Source organism: Gnatocerus cornutus, chromosome 2, assembly GCF_029298725.1.
Source record: "Gnatocerus cornutus isolate USDA-ARS CGAHR chromosome 2, icGnaCorn1.1, whole genome shotgun sequence".
Classification (NCBI taxonomy): domain Eukaryota; kingdom Metazoa; phylum Arthropoda; class Insecta; order Coleoptera; family Tenebrionidae; genus Gnatocerus; species Gnatocerus cornutus.
In genome coordinates this window covers 13,465,906-13,488,066 of record NC_142234.1, presented here as the reverse complement: position 1 = coordinate 13,488,066, position 22,161 = coordinate 13,465,906, and the positions used below count along the sequence as shown (strand labels likewise).

Below are 22,161 nucleotides of genomic sequence, written 5' to 3'. Positions count from 1 at the left end.
TTATTAATTGAATCATATTAGCAGCTAAGCATTCCTCGCCTAAGTGCAATAGAAAATTCATGACGAGTTTAATTACGTTTTAAATCGCTTTCAGATTACTATAATTAAAACCACCGGTCATGCATAATAAACATGAAAATGAACTGTCAACCTACTACGCCTAGAAACTTCAGGAAACAACTAAATTATGCTTATCAAATATTAAAAATAATAATTTATTAATCAAAAATCATTTAAATTTTGTAGGATAAAATATGAATATTTCACAGCAGGCAATATTATATTATGAAACTCTATTATTAAGCTACGGGTCTAATTGTGGTGATCGTTTATTTCATTCCCTTATCAATAAATTTGAGTTGTTTAGAAGCCAATATTGCAATAGACAAAGATAATCTCGTGGTGGTGTGGATTATATTCGAGTGGTCGTGAATCTCGTGATTTGGGCTATATATTATCTGCAAAGTTGTCTCTGGTTTAGTCCTGTATGATGAAGAGTTCTTAGCCCTCATTATGAAACCTGCGAGCGTCCGCTTCGCCTTAATCCAGCAAAAAGCATATGTTTTAAGAGGAACGCCATAAACGTCTGTATATTTTTCCATTATCAGTTTTTTTATTGTCCTTTTTTTATCGCCGGTACCCACAAAAAATAGATTCATCACAGACAGCATGAAAGACACCCGAATAAATCCTTTTTTTAACTCTCTACTCCATTTCGTGTGACACCTCCAGCGGACTATGGTATCTTTTTTTTCGTCTTTTTTAACTGTATCTTCGTGTACGGTTAACGACGGTGCGCACGTGTCCGAGCATACATTCTCTTGTGTTTACGATTCAGAAGCGAAACTGTATCAAGGGGCTTCAATTCCGATTTATTGGGGCAAACTTTCGGTTTCCAATAACCGTAAATTGTTCCATAAAATCCACATGTGGACAACCGAGTAAAAAATGTCCGCTTTTAACGGAGACGAATGGCAAAGAATTAGCGAAATTTAAAGCGCCAGAGCAAAGCGATTCTGCAAAACGAAGACGAACAAGCGAATTTTTTATTTGTTCTCAAGTTGAGCAAACAACAATAGAACCTCGATCTGTAGGAATAGAGGAACATATCGCCCTGGCTTGTGTTAGCAAAAACAAGTGTTGTCGGTGCTTGGAGAACCGAACAATTAGAAGATAAGGGTTGCAGTAGAGGAGTTTGCGGAGGAAATTCGCACAATCAACTCCGTTCTGCAGACTTCGTTCGCATTCAGATAAGTCTCGACTTGCACAAATATTAATTTATCTTTCTACAAACAAGTTTTTGGGGTTTTGACAGATCAGAGTCCCGTTTTCTTTGTCTTTCTGGCAGAAACTGTTTCAAGGCTCTTTTCAATAATATCGTTTGGGGTTTAAAGGATTATTTTTCGCTGTCATCTTTCGGTAGTTTACACAATATTTATAATTTCTCATAATTTCCCAATTAAATTCTAATTTATTTTGCTAATTTGACCGAAATTAAAGCGCTTTTATATTTTGGAGATTAAATTATGGGACTTCATCACGATAATTTGCGGTTATTAATATAAAATGCAAATTAACGCTAATGAAAAAATTGGACCGCTACAAAGCTATCAACATTTCTTTTGTGTCCATGCTAAACAAAATAATTACTTCATAATTGAATCTGTTTGACATTGTATTTAACAAAATAAAAACGTACTATTTTGATTATAATTTTTAAATAATTCTAAAAGCTCCTGAATGGGCTGTCCCAGAGCTTTTCAACTGACAGTTTTTACATTTTCGTAATGGCTTCCAAGCCCGTGTTTTCTTAGTTTCAGTACAGCAAAGCGAAGCCAAAAACGAAAATAATAAGGTAACAACTCGTGCATTTTCGCGATGAATTCAATTTTCACTTTGAACTTTCAAGTGTTTATGTCATCGTATAATCACGAGACTTCGTGCATAGCATCTCTAAGTAAAATTAAAATTGAATTAGCTGGATGCAGACAGGGCATACAAAATTGCATCATCGCAAAGAAACAAAATTTATCTTTAGTGCTATTGTGAGAGCTTGTCGTATTATAATTTTTAGTCATTAACGAAGGATATGCAAATTTATTCAGACGGTTTGATCTGAAGAGAGGAGATTAAACTGAACCTGGCTTCAATGTCGGTACTGTTATCTTTCGTGACGTGTCTGGAAGACTGACAAGCAATCTATAGAACACAATCGTACAATGTGCGTAGCTACCTTAATGTTATCTCCTAATTTCATCCTTGGTAATAAGATAATGTGCTGTCACACATTTCGCACAATCGATGACATTGCAAACAAAGGCTATTGGTTCAAGATCGTTGAACGTATCAGATTTACAAACACTGGATGATGCACTTAACAGACGTGTAAAGTGACGTGAAATTAAATATCTGACATCAATATAGGAGATTCTGGAAAGGAAACTGAAGCAGTCAACGAGAAGATGGCGTAGCAAAACGGCGAAAGATGATTTTAATGGTCTTAAGTTGCAATAAAATTTAGTGAAAAATTAAGTTTGTCTCACCCACGTCTACTGACTAGAGTGAGGTCTGTTGAGGGTTTCGAACAAAAATACAAAACTTCATATTCAGGCGAAGCGATTTAAAGTTCTCCCAAACACAATAACAACAATATGTAAATATAAAAGTAAACTCGAACGCTGACAATTTTTTGTGTAATTGAAATAGTTCCCCGGTAAAATTGCTTCTATTTAAAAAGCTGTGTTGGTTTGTTCGTTCAATGAATATTTTATCAGCACCCAAAACTTAATTTAATAGGCAGCCTGACATAATGAAATGTGAGTTTGTGGTAATCGTACAATTTATCTTGGAGGCGTTCAGACACCTTCATTCTTTATTATTGTTATTATTTCCACATCGGAAAATGCAATCGGAAGCATAAACGATATTTCATGGGCTAATTTCGCGATCCTTTTTCCCGGACCATCTGCCACACTGTGGAAAATATTGACGACGACCGATGCAGTTAACGGAAGCGAATATAAATCATTGTAATAAATTATAATTTATAGCAACTATAGCACGGACAGTTTGTGAAAATCCATTATGCTTATATCTAGCACAATTTTGTATTAATGAAATTGTTTGGGCGTAGGTGGGAGCATAAATGTGGATAACCAACGTTCGCAACAGTAAATAACCATTACATTTCAATTCAATCATAAATGGGTAGAACAGCAGATCTGTTATATACGAGCAGCATACCTAACTATTATTTTATTGCAAATTATAACAATTTCAGATTGAAATTTACAATGAACGCCACATATCAGTTTTAACGATTTATCATGAGCACGCCACTGGTTTAACTATTAAATTTATGTAGCTACTATCCAACTGGCTATTTTTACACTAACTAAATCACATTATCCAAATTTATGCAATGAACGTTGGCGAAATCTTCATTAAGAAGTTTATCATCAAAACTCAACCTTAATGACTCGGGAGAAGCAACACCTGATAATGTGTTGTATAAATTTATCTCGTTTTTTCGCACTGGAGAGATTATTCTGGTTTTACGCAATTATTGTCTGCCACAATGATGCTGGGGATTTAAATTTCTCTTGAGAAACTAGACGAATAATTTCACACACAGCTTTGAAACGAAATTTCGGAAAGCTTAGGGGATTAAAAGTTGTTGGATTTAAGTCTCTCGTTTCAGGAGGGACATTTTTATTTAATTGAATAAAACGGCCAACTTTACGCAAAGTGGGGAGGTGCATTGACTACCAAGAACATCTCTCTAGTTCATCCAAATCGCGATTCTTCTTAATTATTACTTCAATCAATTATAAAGTTAAACTAACTACCTCCATTATTGTGTAAAAATAAATGTCGACGGGATAACGACATCTCTGCTGGATCCTTTTCCAATTTTTTTTGAAAGTCTCTAATTAATGACATCCTGTCTCGCCTTGTGTCCGTATATGTATTCACTTCAAGTGCAGATTCGTTTAGGTAATTGTAATTTTCTCTGCTTTCCAGGATGAATGTGACGTATAACGAGGCAAAAAACGAGACCTTGTTACAAATCTCCCCCGTGAAAGTCGACGACGAGGCGACCTACAAATGCGAAATAACATATCTGGAAGTGGGTGAAAACTGTGACGTCGTGCAAATCGTAAAACTTACAACTTTGGGTAAGTGCTTTCATAGTAAAAACTAGAAGAAATAAATTCCGAAGGATGAGAGTGTCGCCGGATAAATTTGAAAATTCGAATCAAAAAGAATGCGCATGCATTGAAACATATTGAAAAATAAAATAATCTCTGAAAATTAAAAAAAATATATCTTATAAGTAGTGATACAAAGCCGGTTCTGCAGCGGAAGTCGTAATCTCGAGCGCCCGTCCGGTGATGTATTGCTGGTCATCTACCAATCAGGCGCACAGATGGTGTCGGCGGCTCTTCCGGCGTATTGCTGGTCATCTGCCAATCAGGTGGCGGGTGATTTAAAAATTTGACAGATGGCGGTGGGAATTTGACAGCTGGTGGCGGGAAATTGAAATGTGTAGCCGGTTGGAGGCGCCGCGAGCCGATAAACAGTTCAATTTGCGCGTGCGCGGCTAAACGGCGGGAAATTTAAAAATTTGACAGATGGCGGTGGAAATTTGACAGCTGGCGGCGGGAAATTTGAATTGACAGATGGCTGTAAATTTGACATTTGATCGTTCAAGATGGCGTCTTTAATTGTGACAGCTGGTAGAGGATCAAGATGGCGGTGACGGTTTGGGTGACAATCATAGAGGGCGCTAGAGAGAGAGCAAAAAATTCAAAAAAATTTGAGTGCGGTTCTCGGAAAAAATTGCAATTTCTCGGAAAAAAATATTATAATTTCTCGGAAAAAACATGTAAAATAGTTCGTTATTTGGGTGTGGTCATTTGGTCTGATTTCCGCGTTTCTCGGAATAACCGCAAACATTGATAACAGACCAAACTAGATGTTTTCAAACAAGACAAAAATTTAAAATAGTTCGCAGGGTATAAACAAGGTGTTTGAGATTTTCAGTCGCTGCTTGTATTTTTTATGAGACTTTTGGTGGGTCGTATGTACGATTTTCTGTAGCGGGATATTTAAAAATGGTGGAGTGCACGCCATCTATCCATCGTGGTGTGGTAGAAATCTGTATTATCGATTAAAAAATTTTCTGGAAATATGTAAAAAGTGTATGGGCAATGACACTATTATAGCGATCGAGTACCTATATAATAATAAATTAATGAAAAAAAAAATTCTGCAGGTCGTCTAATGTATGCAGGAATCTGCAAATCGATCAACATTAGTAGATGTCATATTTTTAGCGCAAATTTTGAATTCGATAAGAGGTGTGTGAGTGGGTGGTGCGTGCAAATATAAATCCAATTGAACTTCCGTAATTTACAAGTATTCAAAATGAATACGCAAACAAGAGAAGAAGTCAAATCAATTATTAGAAACCGATGGCCCAATCGTAAATTTGTAAGTTTATGATCTTTATACATATAATATATTTATGTTTTATTTTAACCTATCTTTATCAGTTTGTCTTGGTGTCTCTTGAAAAACTCCCTGAAGATGCTGAAATTCTCAACATATCAGGGTGTGAACTAGGCAGTGTAGGTTGTATAAACAATACATGGGGCCTACATATTTACCATAAGGTGAGTTCCTTTTTTCATATGTTTTCAATTCAAGGAATTTATTTTTGAATATCTTCACAGTATCCTGAGACAATTCGAAGGCGTGGAAGACCACGGAAAAGGAAGCCTTCTTTTCAATTTATTGCTTTGTAAATATATTATATACAAATAAAATTAAATAAAAGTATAAAGTTTTATTTATTATTCAAAATAAAGGGCGTGCAATATAAGCAATAAAGAATTACTTAACTAATTACATATATGAAAAGCGTGTTTGGCGTTTTTAGGTAAGGAGTCGTCGTAAATAGCCTGTTCAGAATACGATTTTTCTACATTTCATAATTTGAATTTAAATTCGAATCTAACGAATAAATTGTGTTAAATCAATCTTTATGCGGTAAATGATGTTAATATAGATGTTAGTGTTAAAATCAAGACATTGATATTATTACCTCTATTTTTGTGCTTCAACTTCCTCGACTGTGGCATGTATGAATTTGATCCTGCTGATATTTTAACGAATTTGTCGATTGAGAGAGTTAGAAATAAAATTGAATCAAGTTGCCATCCACTTCCAGACGATTCAAAATTGCATGTCTGCGAATGAAAAAATCGGGTTCGAGAGACCTCAATTTACCCTCAGAAAGGTAAAAGATACTTCGGGAATGCTTTTCCAACAAAAATCTTCACAAAATCACAATGCCAGTTGGCTATAACAGATGTCAGATTAATTACGACGTAATTTAAAATTTGTTTAAGAAACAACAAAAAGGGGACCAGAGGGTTAAAGGAGCTCTATGATTTGAATTCCAAGGTACAGAGTAGTTGTAGTAATTTAAATATTATTTTTAAAGTGCAATCAACCAAGTTAGTGACTTTCGAATCGATTCTTAAGGTTGATATTGAAGCCGCAAGTGGTTTTCCTGCAGATACGAAAGCATATTGCATTCACCGCAAACGTTGATATTTCTAATTTTATCATTTTAATTATGAATTTGTATTAATTAAGCTTGTAGAAGGTGACAAAAGTGTTCGAAACACAAATTTTATTTCTTATAAATTTTATTATTACATATCCAATTATATAAATAATGTGCATTATTGGCGCTACAAATACATAGTTTTTTATTTCCTGAAGCATATTCATGATACATGCAGAACGGAATGGCCTTTGGAAATTTCTCGATGCATTGAATTGTGGTGTTGACGTCTTTTTCTATATTAATAATTTCAGGAGACCATGTAATGGTGTCGGTGTGATATTTGAAGTAGTCTTTTAAGAAAATTACATTCATTCTTCCTTTAACGTAGATCACATCGACCCGCTCACCATGTTCGGAATCGAAATGATATCCTAAAATGTTGTCGATTTCTTGGTATGGAATTATTCCTGAAGTGTATCGTATCATGTGATGCGATTTTTCTAAATAGTTGACTTGTCGACGCGATTCTGGATCAAGTGATTGGTACGGTGTTGGAGACTTGAAAAAGTAATGGCTGATCTGTTTTCCGTCGAACAGTGTAAGCTCTTTCGGAATAAATTCAGGAATACAAAATCCTTGGATGTCACACACGATAATCTTCATTATTAATTATTTCGTAGAGAGCTGAGGAAATCACCAACACATCAATATTATCAGCTAGCTAGCTAGCTAACAACTAACTTCTTTTTCTTCTAGATGACAAATAAAGTACCTATTGATAATGATTATGATTGGTCTAAATTTATTCCTACTACATACCTAATAAGATCTAATTTAATCACCATCATTCTTACGGGAGTCGTCGCAGTAAATTGATGGTCTTCTTTTTCTTTTTACATTTTTTGCATTTGGTTTTAAATCTCCATTTGATGGGGGGAATAATCACTTTTAGTTTATTATACAAAAGATGTATTTTTTTTATTTCACTCATTACACTATAAAATGAAATTTTTTTATCGATGTATCTGTTGCACGTAAGAATAAGATCGATATAAAATTTATAGATGACACTTTTCTCGATGTTGGTGTTGATGGTGATGTTGTTGTTGTTGTTGTTGATGATGATGATGTTATCATTATTTTTTTGAAGAAAATCGGAAAACGAACAATACGCATCATTCTCAATGTTACTTATTGAAATTTTGATTGCATCTTCACAACAAAATTGATCCATTTTCAGAAACACTCTTCGACACTTTATTCATTCTATACGTAGAAACACTGACTGATTTTTGTCTTAATAATCTTTCATATAGTTTCCTCTTTCGACAATGCTCTATCTCTTTTTCGCATACGTAATGAGACTGATCCAAAATTTATGATGAAAAATAGTGTGACAGCTCATATATTTGAGAGTTGCAACCTTTGAAATAAGATCAAGATTTTTTTTGTACCAAAATTTTTATTCAAATACATATTGTATAATATTTATTGTCATCAAAAATGGTAAAAATAATAATCTTTATATGAAAACTGATAGTAAAAAAGAGGGAGAAATGTTATATAAATGATCTTCCATAAATCAAATTAAATCAAATTATTTGTGTGTGTGTTGCTATGAACAATAACAGTAGTGATACTAGCAGTAGTAGCAATAACGGTAGCAGCAGCAGCAGCAGCAGCAGCAGCAGTAATCGTTGTAGTGAAGTGATTAGACAGAAAAAGTTATTACAAGAAATTTTGTATTTTGAAGAAACCAAAATTTATCTACTGGATAAAATTAAATTTCAATTGATTAATTTATCTTCGATTGATTTATTTCAAATTTACAACCAGTTACCAGCAATTTTTAAAGAAGATTCCGATATCAAAAATCATTTACCCTGTTTGGAACATTACTATTGTGACAACGACTACAACGAGAACGTCGATGTAATTGACGGACCACCACCCTCTTTAGAAAATTGCCCCAGGTGTATTGACATCAAACGAAACCATCATCATCATCATCATCATCATCATCATCAACAACAACATCATAAAACACAATAAGAAGATGATGAATATATATGTATTATTTGTTGTATTAATTAACAACATTCTACATGTACAACGTACTTCGGATATAATTGAATGTTATATCTCCATTAGTGATAATTTTAACGATACATGGCCTGATAATTGGATGATGATGAAAAATATGGGGCGAGATTTTCAACTTTCAATTTTTCAAGATGAAGAAAATAATTTCGATTACGATTCATCGATATCGGCAACCGAGACGACGACGACGATGCCACCAACAATAACGAGTATGATGACATCATCAAATCGAACAATATTTTATAAATTAAGATTTGTTTTTCAAAATCGATCTTATTTCGATTCTGATTGGATTAAATTATCAAATTCGTTATTTATTCCACCAACACAATTATCACAGTCAGCGGAAGTACCAATAACTACGTCTTCAATTTCAATAATAAAACCATCAGAACCGTCAATGAATTTTTCATCTGTATGGAATAATGTTGTAAATAATATTTTTAATGAATTTGATGAAAAAGTAAAATTAGCAAAATGCAAACATTACAATGATTTCTTGTTAGTTATATCGATTATTGAAATGTCTCTAATCGTACTACTTTCAGGCTTACTTACATTTACATACAATAAATTAAATAGAAATCAAATTGTACAATATGAATTGTAGTAATACATAGGTGCCTACAGCTTCTATTGTAATGATAAATATGTTTGTACTATGTAATTATAAATACATATGTATTTGATTTCAATATAGATATATAAAGACGTAACTACGATTTTTTTCTTAGTTAAACACTTCATCTTTACGAATAAATAATGATGAAAACGACTTTGTTATTAGTTTTGTGGTTATGTTTAAATCGCATGATAATTTATGGGAATTATCTCAACAGTAATAGTGAAGATGAAAAGAAAATTGTAGTTCATTATTTGTATAAATATGGGTATCTTTTCGGTGATAGTACTGACGAATCATCATCATCATTATCATCATCAGACTCCTTATCATTATTAGAAAATAATAACGAAAAAATAAGATCTGCTTTATTTGAATTTCAAGAATTCTACAGCTTAAATTCGACTGGAGAGATTGATAACGAAACATTAAAATTTATCGAACGTCCTCGTTGTGGTATACCGGATACCTTATCGGATTTTAATGTAAAGAAAGATAAAATATGGCATCACATGAACCTCACGTGGCGTGCATATATGAGAGATGAAAAAATTAAAAAAATTATTCGTGAAGCATTTCAAATTTGGGAGCAAAATACCAATTTTAAGTTTATCGAAGAGAATTCAGCAGATTTCCAAATATTTTTATTACATTCGCCAACGGTGTGCATTCTTATTTCATACATCGAAGACCCTGCTCTAGTAAATTAGATGGAGAAGGAGGAGTTTTAGCACATGCTGATTATCCTAATCATTCAAATGTATCGGAAGTGCATATTGATTCAGCGGAAAGATGGAATTTTTACGATAACCCAAACGAAAATGATTTAGATTTTTTGTCTGTTATTCTTCACGAAATCGGACATACTTTAGGATTACAACATTCATATATAAATTCATCTATTATGTATGCTTATTATCAACATGGTAAAAAATCTTTAGATACTGATGATATACGAGCAATTGAAAATTTATATGGAACATATTTGCCTACTACCAAAAGCATTAACCAGAAGAATGAAAATACTTTTCCTACAACAACAACCACAACTACTACTACTACAGCTACCACTAGTATCAGCTCATCTTCATCGAGTTCAGGACAAAATGAAACATATCCGGATTTGTGTAAATTAAATAAAAAAATCAGTACGTTTTTAATTGTAAAAAACCATTTTTATTTTTTTTACAAAAAATGGGTATGGTTAATCGAAATTGGAAAAAATTCATATACGAAACCAATGTTAATTACTGATTGGTTGAAATTTCTTCCATTGGATTTTAAGGAAATTTCTGTAATATTTCAATTGCCTTCAAATAATGAAGAAAAAGTAATGATTATTGTAAAAAATCAAATTTATATCGTAAAATTACCTCAATTAACATTATCAAGTAAAAATAATAACCCGATAACTGTAGAAAAAATGTTTAACATTTCATCACCAATTCGTTCAGCATTAATGACTTATTCTGGTGATGTGATATTATTTCTCGATCATAATAAATTTGTAAACATTAATCCGTGTTCTAATAAAATAAATAGTGTCGGCTTGATATCGGAACGATTTCCAGGCGTTCCTGCACATAAATTATTAGGTGCAATACGATATGTTAACGGAAAAATGTACTTTTTTAATAAAATGAATTTCTTTGAGTTCGATGAATTTTTAAATGCGGTCACACGATCCGCTATCAAAGATTTGTCGATATTCGGAATAAATTGCCCCAATGAAAACATTTTGATTCAAATTAAGAATTTACTATCTCGGCTTGTAACATTCGAAAATAAAGAAGAAGAAGGAGAAGAAATAGAAGATGATAATGAGTAAATTAAAAATTTTAATTATACTTATATTATATTTTTTATAAGTTTTATAAATAAAATGCTAATAAAACTACCGTTTTTTAACAAATTAGTTTAAAGGATTTTGTAAAAATACGAAGTTGTGGTAAAAGTGGTTTCCGTGTTTTATAAAAAACATTCTGTTAGTGGTAATGTTTCCGTCTTATCTGTAGAAAATATTACATCACCAACTCGATCAGTGTTAACGGTTTTTAATAATATGAATTTAATTGTGTTCACCCCATCGAATATTAAAGATTTGTCGATATTCGAAATAAATTGTTCTAATGAAAAACAATTTGATTTAAATTATCCCAATTTGTCAGAATGATGAGTAAATCAGTTTTTAACTTTATTACTGATTAATGAAATATTAAGGAAAACTACAGCTTTTTATCAAATTAGTTCATTGGTTAGGTTTTCCGTTCAATTACGTAATTTATGGTAATCGTGGTTTCCCAGATTTATTAAAAAACGTTCCCTCAGTGGTAAAGTTCCGTGTTTTATATTCTTATATTTCCAGTCGAATCAATTGCAATAAGTCGTGCTGTCGTTTGCTAATCAATCAATCAATTACAGTAAAAATGAGTGGTTCAGCTCCAAAATCGTTGCAAAACTTAACGTTTATACAAATAATAAAATCTTTTCCATTTGGAAATAGCATTGTTAATTTATACAATATTTTACCGACAATTTTATGGTACGATTTTCTCAAATTTTATTGGACTGAAAGACTTGAGAATGATATTATAATCTCCGTTGAAAATGCTGAAAGTGGTACCGAATTTGCTAATTGTCAATGTGAAAATTGTCTTAATCAAAATTATACGTGGGGTGAAAGAGTGAAGTGTGAAAACTTTATGAAATTACTGATATACCAAAACCCTTATTATAATGAATACGGACTACATATTCGAAATATTCAAAGATACAAGTACATTTGCATAAATTTCGATTTTTATGATGTTACGTTTGGTGATGATGAATACCTCTGTATGTTTGGAGTATGTTTTAAATGTGTGGACCACATAATTTCATTAAACGTTACATCTTATTCAGATTTTAGTATTAAACTAAAAAAAGTTGTTTTACATTATGTCATAAAATCTACTAAATTGTACCAATACGTAGGTGATTCTGGGTCTTGGTGTGGATGGTGCATCAACAAACCATTATTTTCAATACAGTCATTTAAAAGGTGTTGTATTAAATTACATTCGAAAAAATATACATTAGCAAGTACTGTACATATTTCATCGTCTTCTTCCTCTTCTTCGGTGGTTTCTACCGATGATGAAATATTTTAATTTTAGAACCAATCAAATTTACGCTTTTGTTTATCATTTTTGTGTGACGTAATAAATTATTTCATACAAGGAGATCTATTATTTATTTCAGTTTCAGACACTTCATTCTAGTTTTACTGTCCGCGTGCATTACTTAAATCATTAAAATGAATTCCAATCATCATAATACTCTTCAGTCATTAAATGACACCGCTTCATGCACATTGCCCAATCGTGTTCGGGCAAATGAAGACTTAGTAGTTGATCATTCGTATAAAATTATTAATATAAAGTGTATTAAAACAAAATTTGGAAATTCGGTTGTTTGTTCTGTTGATGGAAAAGGTGATCTCTTTTTACCAAAACGTTTGGCGCAAAACTTTTTGGATAATTCCGAGCTTCGAAATTATTTGTTGAGCGGTAAAGGATCAAGTATCATCTTCAGAGGGCAGAAAGACGTTGGTAAGGCAGAAAAGGCCAACGTTTTTGAATTTGAGAAACATGAATAAATCAACGAAACTATCATCATCGTCGTCGTCATCGTCATCATCAGCATCTTCATCAACATCATCTACTAGCATGGATGAACAAATCAAGAACATAGAAAACATGTTGAACAATATTTCTTTGGATTCGAAAGAAAATGTGACCGAAATCAATGAAGAAATTGCAAAGTCAACAAAAGAATGTAAAAACCTATTGTTGAGTTCATCAAAATCTGTCTGGGAAAAACGCAAAAATCAAACAAAATTTATTCAACTTCAATGTTTAAAACATTTACTAGACGAAAAACTACAAGCATTTTCCCATCATCATCATCATCAACCTCAAGGAAGTGGACTGCAGCAGCACCAGCACCAGCAATCAACATCATCATTAACATCAGCTCCACTACGAAGGTTATCTCTAATCAAAGTAAGTAGTCTTTATTTTAACTAAATTTTGGTATTAATTTCTCCTTTACAGCCATTATTGGCGTTCAAATCGCGCGTTGAGACCTACATTCTCTACAACCATAACCATGTGGAACTTTTCGAGTTGTTGGTTGATTCGATGAATATGATTAAAGATTTGTTACATAAAAAAATTAAACAATTGGGTGCTCTCAAATTTAATTTGGAATTATGTAGCAAATATGTGTTACGGCTGGCGGATGATGATAAAGTCAACGGAGAAAATAAATACTTTACTACTGAAAATAAAATATTTTTGAAAACAACAACGAATGACAAACTACACGATATTTTGACGCTTTTATTTCGAAATCTCATTGCCCAAGTAAGTACTTACATGTCTTATTATTATTAGTATTAATTTAATTTTTCATTCGCAGACATGTAATTTTGAATCGTCTGGAAGTGGATGGCAACTTGATTCAATTTTATTTCTAACTCTCTCAATCGACAAATTCGTTAAAATATCAGCAGGATCAAATTCATACATGCCACAGTCGAGAAAGTTGAAGCACAAAAATAGAGGTAATAATATCAATGTCTTGATTTTAACACTAACATCTATATTAACATCACTTACCGCATAAAGATTGATTTAACACAATTTATTCGTTAGATTCGAATTTAAATTCAAGTTATGAAATGTAGGTATTGTGAAAAATCGTATTCTGAACAGGCTATTTATCGCTTTATCGTTTATTTCAGCTTTAAAAATGGGTACGACAGAATACATTTAATTCAAATACATCACTTTGCACATTTAAAATTAATAAAAGCTTTATCACCTTTTGACAATAAACGATTTATTAGTTTAAATAAAATTAATTCACTTTCGTGGGGATCATTATTCAATTTATTCTAATCATCACATTGATGATCATTCTTATGAAATATTGATAATATTTTTCTCACAGATCACTGCAACGATGAGGACGACGACGACGACGACTATAATAAGAAAAAATATAAGCTCCTTACCAAAAAACGCCAAACACGCTTTTCATATTTGTAATTAGTTAAGTAATTCTTTATTGCTTATATTGCACGCCCTTTATTTTGAATAATAAATAAAACTTTATACTTTTATTTAATTTTATTTGTATATAATATATTTACAAAGCAATAAATTGAAAAGAAGGCTTCCTTTTCCGTGGTCTTCCACGCCTTCGAATTGTCTCAGGATACTGTGAAGATATTCAAAAATAAATTCCTTGAATTGAAAACATATGAAAAAAGGAACTCACCTTATGGTAAATATGTAGGCCCCATGTATTGTTTATACAACCTACACTGCCTAGTTCACACCCTGATATGTTGAGAATTTCAGCATCTTCAGGGAGTTTTTCAAGAGACACCAAGACAAACTGATAAAGATAGGTTAAAATAAAACATAAATATATTATATAAAGATCATAAACTTACAAATTTACGATTGGGGCATCGGTTTCTAATAATTGATTTGACTTCTTCTCTTGTTTGCGTATTCATTTTGAATACTTGTAAATTACGGAAGTTCAATTGGATTTATATTTGCACGCACCACCCACTCACACACCTCTTATCGAATTTAAAATTTGCGCTAAAAATATGACATCTACTAATGTTGATTCCTGATTCCAGATTCCTGCATACATTAGACGACCTGCAGAATTTTTTTTTTTTCATTAATTTATTATTATATAGGTACTCGATCGCTATAATAGTGTCATTGCCCATACACTTTTTACATATTTCCAGAAAATTTTTTAATCGATAATACAGATTTCTACCACACCACGATGGATAGATGGCGTGCACTCCACCATTTTTAAATATCTCGCTACTGAAAATCGTACATACGACCCACCAAAAGTCTCATAAAAAATACAAGCAGCGACTGAAAATCTCAAACACCTTGTTTATACCCTGCGAACTATTTTAAATTTTTGTCTTGTTTGAAAACATCTAGTTTGGTCTGTTATCAATGTTTGCGGTTATTCCGAGAAACGCGGAAATCAGACCAAATGACCACACCCAAATAACGAACTATTTTACATGTTTTTTCCGAGAAATTATAATATTTTTTTCCGAGAAATTGCAATTTTTTCCGAGAACCGCACTCAAATTTTTTTGAATTTTTTGCTCTCTCTCTAGCGCCCTCTATGATTGTCACCCAAACCGTCACCGCCATCTTGATCCTCTACCAGCTGTCACAATTAAAGACGCCATCTTGAACGATCAAATGTCAAATTTACAGCCATCTGTCAATTCAAATTTCCCGCCGCCAGCTGTCAAATTTCCACCGCCATCTGTCAAATTTTTAAATTTCCCGCCGTTTAGCCGCGCACGCGCAAATTGAACTGTTTATCGGCTCGCGGCGCCTCCAACCGGCTACACATTTCAATTTCCCGCCACCAGCTGTCAAATTCCCACCGCCATCTGTCAAATTTTTAAATCACCCGCCACCTGATTGGCAGATGACCAGCAATACGCCGGAAGAGCCGCCGACACCATCTGTGCGCCTGATTGGTAGATGACCAGCAATACATCACCGGACGGGCGCTCGAGATTACGACTTCCGCTGCAGAACCGGCTTTGTATCACTACTCTTATACTAGAATCAATCACCAGGGTGGATAATAGAAATTAAAATACTTGTTGATTTTATTAATGTACTATTGTCATGTTTACCACAATCAGTAACCGAAATTTAACTATTTTAAGATTTTCTTGAATTCTAAATTAAATTTGGCTTTTGAAGAATTTGAAGAATCTCTGAATACTGAAAATTATTCACTACATTTAAAGGTACATTATTATTTATTACAATTTAATTATGCCAAAATTGGAAATTTTACGCCTGGTTGCACACGTAAGCCCAATCATTACTTTGTAATGTCAAATTTCCTATAAAGCCCATCAAAGCATGTTTAATTAAAATTGTCCATTATCACTGAGCAATGAAACAAAATTTGAAACATAGGTTTTACAATTATTTTGGTTGCGGTCATCTCTTATTTGCAGGGAAATATGATTCGACGTTTTTACATAATATCATCTGAAAGGGACAAGCACCGGAAGAAGAAGATAAAAACGGAAATAGAGCTTTTACAAAATTGAGTTTGGGAGAAATGATTATGTTGAATAGAAATCGGAAAATATTCTCCTTTTGACAATTTGGATTTTTTTCGTAAAGTCCTCTTTGAATGTTGAATATTTTTTTCGATTCTTAAAGCCTTTCAGTGTTTTGAGATGTAAGTGAAACTCAAATTCTTTCATTTTGGACTCCGATTCATTGAATCCCCGTAATAATTTAAATTTGTAAGATTAAAGTTTAGCCAGCCTATCTTTCTTCCATTTTTAAACATTTATTTTTAATAAAAAAACCTTTTAATTTGATTTAATTTTTTAGATTTTTTCTAATTTTTCAAATCTACCTACATGATTTTCTTCTGATTTTGTCGATGTTTTTTATTTCAGGATTTTAGGATTTTATTAATCTTTTTTCTAGATTTTGACTAAATTTTTATTTTACATTTTTTTCTTTACAATCGGCTAAAAAATTCTGAACTTTTAAATATTTCGCAGATTTTGCATAGGTACATAATATTGGAGCAGAAATTAAAAATGAAGTCTTGTTTGCAAGCTTTTCTTGAACTCTGCTGTGTAGTGATGATATTCCATACGTCAGACTTCCGACTTTGTTTATTCTGGACAGTTTTCAAAATATGGGCATTAAAATGATTTTTATTTATTGTGCATCTGTGGTTTCAAAACATTTCCTTTTAAAGTCTCGTCAACTTCAAAGTAATGACTCAAAACTTTTAATAACATCCAAAGATCAGCAGCGAAGGAGACGTAAACTTTTTGCCGGAACGTTCTAACCGTCCAGCATACATAACACCCGTCGAACTATAAGCAAACATAAAATCCGTCCATCCTAGCTCCAAGCACAGCGAATTAGATCCATTTGATCCGTCCATATCCACAGTGGACCAAATAAATCACTGATTTCTTTTTCCCCCTGGAAAGCGTTCAACACCGAAACGAGCCGATGGAAAATCCAGCGCGATTTATTACAGCAACACCACGCCAACATAAATCATTTCAAGATATCGCCACAATGATAGGACCGCGCAGCCTTTTAAATTCGCCCCAACGTCGCCCCCTCAGCTTCCCCGAACATCTCCAGGAAAGCTGTAACATATCGCCGGTGTCTAGATACCGATAAATGGTGCGAAAAATACCATAAACTAACATGTCCGACTTGTGTTGCGGTTCCGGCAAGAAATCAAATGCCTGTCACAAGTTCGACTCCTTTGAGTAACACACAGCCTCTGAACAACTTAAGTGTTATGGCTTGCCGAGGGCGGATTTATTGGACCCCGATATTCTACAATAACCTTTGACTCTCGGTATTAAGGCTATGCAGCGACCCCCAACCAGACGATCTGAAATGCCATTCTTAGGATTTTTTGTCACAACAAATATTTGTAATAGCTCGAATTTGCTAAAATCTGTTTCCTCCATAAATTGTTACTGCCACAAAGGGGCCTTGTTCCAACCTTCTAAATTCAACCCTGTCGCCCCATAAAATTGTTTAGGACCTCTGTCGTCGAATCGACGAAATGAATCTCAACTCCCTGAGCAGCACCGCGAACATTTACATGCACGCCCATGAAGAATTTTTTACAATGAAAAACGGACTTCGATTTTGCGGGGCGATTTTTCACGGGGGTGCGATTCATCGCCGATGTGTGTCCGGCTGTTTTCATTTTTTTTCCACGTTTCGATGTTATGAACGAGATATAAATTAACAACGAGCGACGCTTATGAAAAACTGCTGAAAATTTTTATCGTGTCGTCAACATGCGAAAAAATTATACAAAACTGGACGTCATGCAGGACGGGGGCCAAATTTAATCCAGGATTATGATACAATTTTTACAAGCGGGTTTATAGTGCGGATAGGGTTGCCAGCTCATGACTGAAAAGTCGTTAATGCTTTGTTTTATTTTTCATAATTAGGAGAATGATTGTTTTGGTGACAGAATCGCTTAAAGTATTGTGATGTAGGCGTTTAACTATCGTAATGAAGTTAATTAATTTAGTAAACGGCTTGATAATCCTTTGAGTCGTAAACCCAGCATTTCATCTTTTCACCCAGCTTAGTGGAGTTGGGAAGTGACACTAACTGAACTTATTGTACTTCTTTGGTGAAGTAGTGGCCAAGTAGCTCGATTAACTCTAAAAGCTCTTTACGGTTGTTGAGTTGTAAACTCATTAAGCTGCATGTAAAAATGAAACCACATAGTCCAGAAACAGTGACATTCCAACTCTGCTCTCTCCCTAAAGTCCAATGAAGGGAAAAATGTAGTTCAACGGGAACCCCGACAGAGTGAAATTATCGCATTAGACTGCCAATGAAGTCCCTGCTTTGTCAGATTACAACGGATAAAATTAGAGAATTAATTAAAACACGTGTAATTGTTGGACTTTTATTTTTAATTCTAACAACGCGGTTATGACTAAAGCTTGCACTACTCACTATGCAATAAAATTTCTGTGGTTACTACACTTTGCGTTCTGCATTATAAGCATCGAAATTTTTAAGCCCCAAACTGTCCCACAAACCCTCCGACTGGACGTCTCGCTTTACAAGATTACTCGTTGCTGCTGTTGTTGCTGCTGGAATTGGGGGGGCGAACGGAAAAAAAAAGCGCTGTAAATTCAAAAACAATTTCCCAAAACTGCTCAAGTTGTAGTTATAAAGTCATCATACTCACCGTAACGAAATTTAAAAAGGATTGGTAATTTTGAAAGAAGAATTGGAAAAACTGTGTGAATTGGCTAAAAAATGCCTGGAAAGGATTCAGCGAAGCACCCGTACCTTGGGCCAAAATACCAACCGCCAAACACAGCACGAAAAAAGTAGTCTGTAAAAAATAAGTTAGAAAATTATTAATGTAGTGTTAATGTAAACTTACTAGTTTAAACATCTTGTTGTGAGAATAAGTGAAGAACTCATACCATCCACTTGTTGGTCGCGTATTTATGCTTAAAATATTTTATTTTCGAAAAATACGCAAGCTTTTGATAAGATATAATTAATTAGTGCACGTGTGGTATTTATTGATGCGTTCTGTTAAGAAATAGATAAAGTTGCACGATTTACGTATTTTCGAAATAATAACTCAACTGGTTACACTCGGTTCATTACAGTGTTCCTATTTTCTGTAATCTTTTTAATGTTTTCAAGTAAAGGTGATAATTTAAAATATTGTTTACTATGTTTAAAATATAAAAAGTGTAACGTCAGTCTGTTGAAATAATTTAAATCGGAATCAAACAAAATATAAGCGCAAAATCAGAATTAAAAATGCAAATCCTGAATTTTAAGGACAACATGAATGGAAGGCCACTAAATTAAAGTGACGTTTTTGTTCAGTAGATTTCGTCGATTTTTTTTTATTTAATTACTGGAAATTATTTTTTAGATGCTTTGCAAGTATGATGACTCTATTTAATTTTAGAGTGGGAGTAAATTGGCAATGAAAATGTTATTAAACCTTATTTCTTATACTAAATGCTAAATAGAGTTTTAATGATGATTTATCAAAGCAATTAGAACTTTGATGTGCATTGAATTTTGAGTGGGTAATAAGTTAATATCAATATCCGTCAAAGAGTTATTTATATTTATAAACTAAAGTCATCTTTAGATGCAACGACCAAATAAACCGTCCGAAATTTAATTTCGGCTCATCTTAGTAATAATAGTAGGGCATAAAACTTTTAAAAGCTTTAAGTGCCAAATCAATTATTTAAAACTATTGATCGTGGTGGTTTATCTTTCAATATGAACATTATGGACATCTAGTACCCTTAACACTCAGTAGATAAAAAACTAACAACAAAAATTAAACAGACTGTTTAGTGCATAATTTCATTCTTTCAATGTTGCCTTTTTGGAATCTCCCCTTTATGTAAACCACAATAATCTGATTATGCACTGTTTATTCCATGAATTATACATCTATTGGCGTAAATACACCCAATAATCCTCACACGCCCCAGGAGTATTTCTAATTTTGCTGCCAAACTCCCATAGTTACAACTTTTACTTTAATTTTCATCTTTACATGCAACATTCCGCTGAAAAGAAGTAACAACAACTACCAAACAAAACTTTTGGTATCATTTTTCTTGGAATTATAAGCACTTTAATAGTTTTTAACGTCTTGGCTCCAAATGGTAGTAATGAGGAAAGTTGGAAACTTCACAGAAGCGTTCGATGTAATGTATGATGCTAGTTCAAATCGGGATTTTTTTTTAATCTGATGGGTTTACAAAAAATGATGAGTTTTTATTCTGTTTCAATGTACTCATACAGTTTTAGTGCCTGTAAATATTTTATTCGCTCAAAATTCTGCGATAATGGAGAAAATCATCCAAGGACAAAAAAACTAAACACATCAAAAACGATTCGGCAAATATTTGTATTTTTGAATTAGATACAGTTTTGGGGACAATTTTTAATTTAATTTAATTGACGCTTTATTAATTATTTGTTATTACAATAATGGAGCTTCACGATTAATAGTCGTCCTGAACAGCTCGTTTTCCAATTAGGATTATATTAGAGGGAACTTGAAGTCTGTTCAAAACATCTGGCAAAGTCTAAAAATTTATAAATTTATTACATTTCGTCAAAATGTCGGTAAAATTATGTACTCACTGCTACAATATTTGCAAAGATTTGCATTATACTTGTTAGAGTTCCTTCAATATTTTGGGTACTTTGAGACCATCGATTAACCACATTGAAGAAAGCATTCATATAAGTCTCAATTTGAGATGTTATTGCAGCGGTAGAATTGTTAGTAGTGTTGTTTTGACCAACAGTTTCTTTCAATAAGAAAGTTAAAAGAAACAAAAGTGCCTAAAATAATGTTAAAGTTTTTCTTCACATAGAAATCTTACAATTTTAGACATGGTAACTTCAGGTGATGCACTCTAATGACAAAAATTGCTTGAATGGTCAGGCCTATAATTGGCATTTTTTTACCGTTGAGATAACGAGCCATTTGACATAAAATTAAATGTTTATTGACACATTCGGGCGTCACTAAATTTGTAAAATCAAATAATTAACTAGCTTTAAATTAATTAGCTAATATATTTGTGTATGTACTTTAAACATAAAACAGTTGTGTCCACGCAGATAGTGATATTTTCAAATGTTGGTATATTCACACATTTATTTATTCAGTACATTTCCTATATCAATATTCAACAATGTTGTGTCGCTAAATCGGTTGCTACTCTTCCGGAACACTCCTCTTAACGAATATAGAAATAGGAAACAGAATACTCTGAAGAAACTGCTGAACAATCTACAAAGGAAAGTGTTACCATGTTTTCAATCTCTTCTTTGCCTTACCGTTATTAAATCTTGAGTAAATCTAAAGGTAGATCTTATAAAACTATTTACACTTTCAGCTCCTTCCGATCCTCCTTCCGCGGCGTCGACTAAAGCAGAAACAAGATTATTTACTGCGTTAAACGTTGCTTGTATTCCGGACTGAGCCATAGCCATCATAAACAGAGACATCAGCAGGAATAGCACCGACTGTAAGAAAAAATATTCAGATTTACTCAAAGACCACGAATGTACTCAACTATTTTAGACATGTTGGTTTAACAAATTCTAGGAACTGAACTAAACGCACTATGCGAAGGCTAACTTTTATTGGTGCTAAGTTTATTATAAACGTATTTCATTAAGATAATCTT

The 22,161-nt window shown here is 33.0% G+C and overlaps 3 protein-coding genes across 5 annotated transcripts in view; 2 read left to right on the top strand and 1 right to left on the bottom strand.

Moving 5' to 3' along the window:
- Positions 1–22,161, top strand: part of nrm (neuromusculin) — a 176,618-nt gene that overhangs the window by 99,128 nt on the left and 55,329 nt on the right. For all 3 annotated transcript variants that reach the window (XM_088031039.1, XM_088031036.1, XM_088031037.1), the window contains exon 3: positions 4,024–4,178. In XM_088031039.1, the coding sequence (XP_087887165.1) occupies positions 4,024–4,178 (155 nt within the window). The remainder of the gene's footprint in view (positions 1–4,023; positions 4,179–22,161) is intronic.
- Positions 12,833–14,428, top strand: LOC148179244 (uncharacterized). The gene is made up of 4 exons (XM_088031040.1): positions 12,833–13,348; positions 13,400–13,711; positions 13,767–13,911; positions 14,301–14,428. The coding sequence occupies exons 1-4, from the start codon at positions 12,935–12,937 to the stop codon at positions 14,396–14,398; spliced, it is 969 nt and encodes a 322-aa protein (XP_087887166.1). The 5' UTR covers positions 12,833–12,934; the 3' UTR covers positions 14,399–14,428.
- Positions 18,850–19,773, bottom strand: LOC148179243 (uncharacterized). Its single transcript, XM_088031404.1, has 6 exons — positions 19,769–19,773; positions 19,572–19,685; positions 19,505–19,507; positions 19,353–19,422; positions 19,152–19,301; positions 18,850–19,087 (listed from the first exon to the last, which is right to left on the bottom strand). The coding sequence occupies exons 1-6, from the start codon at positions 19,771–19,773 to the stop codon at positions 18,938–18,940; spliced, it is 492 nt and encodes a 163-aa protein (XP_087887530.1). The 3' UTR covers positions 18,850–18,937.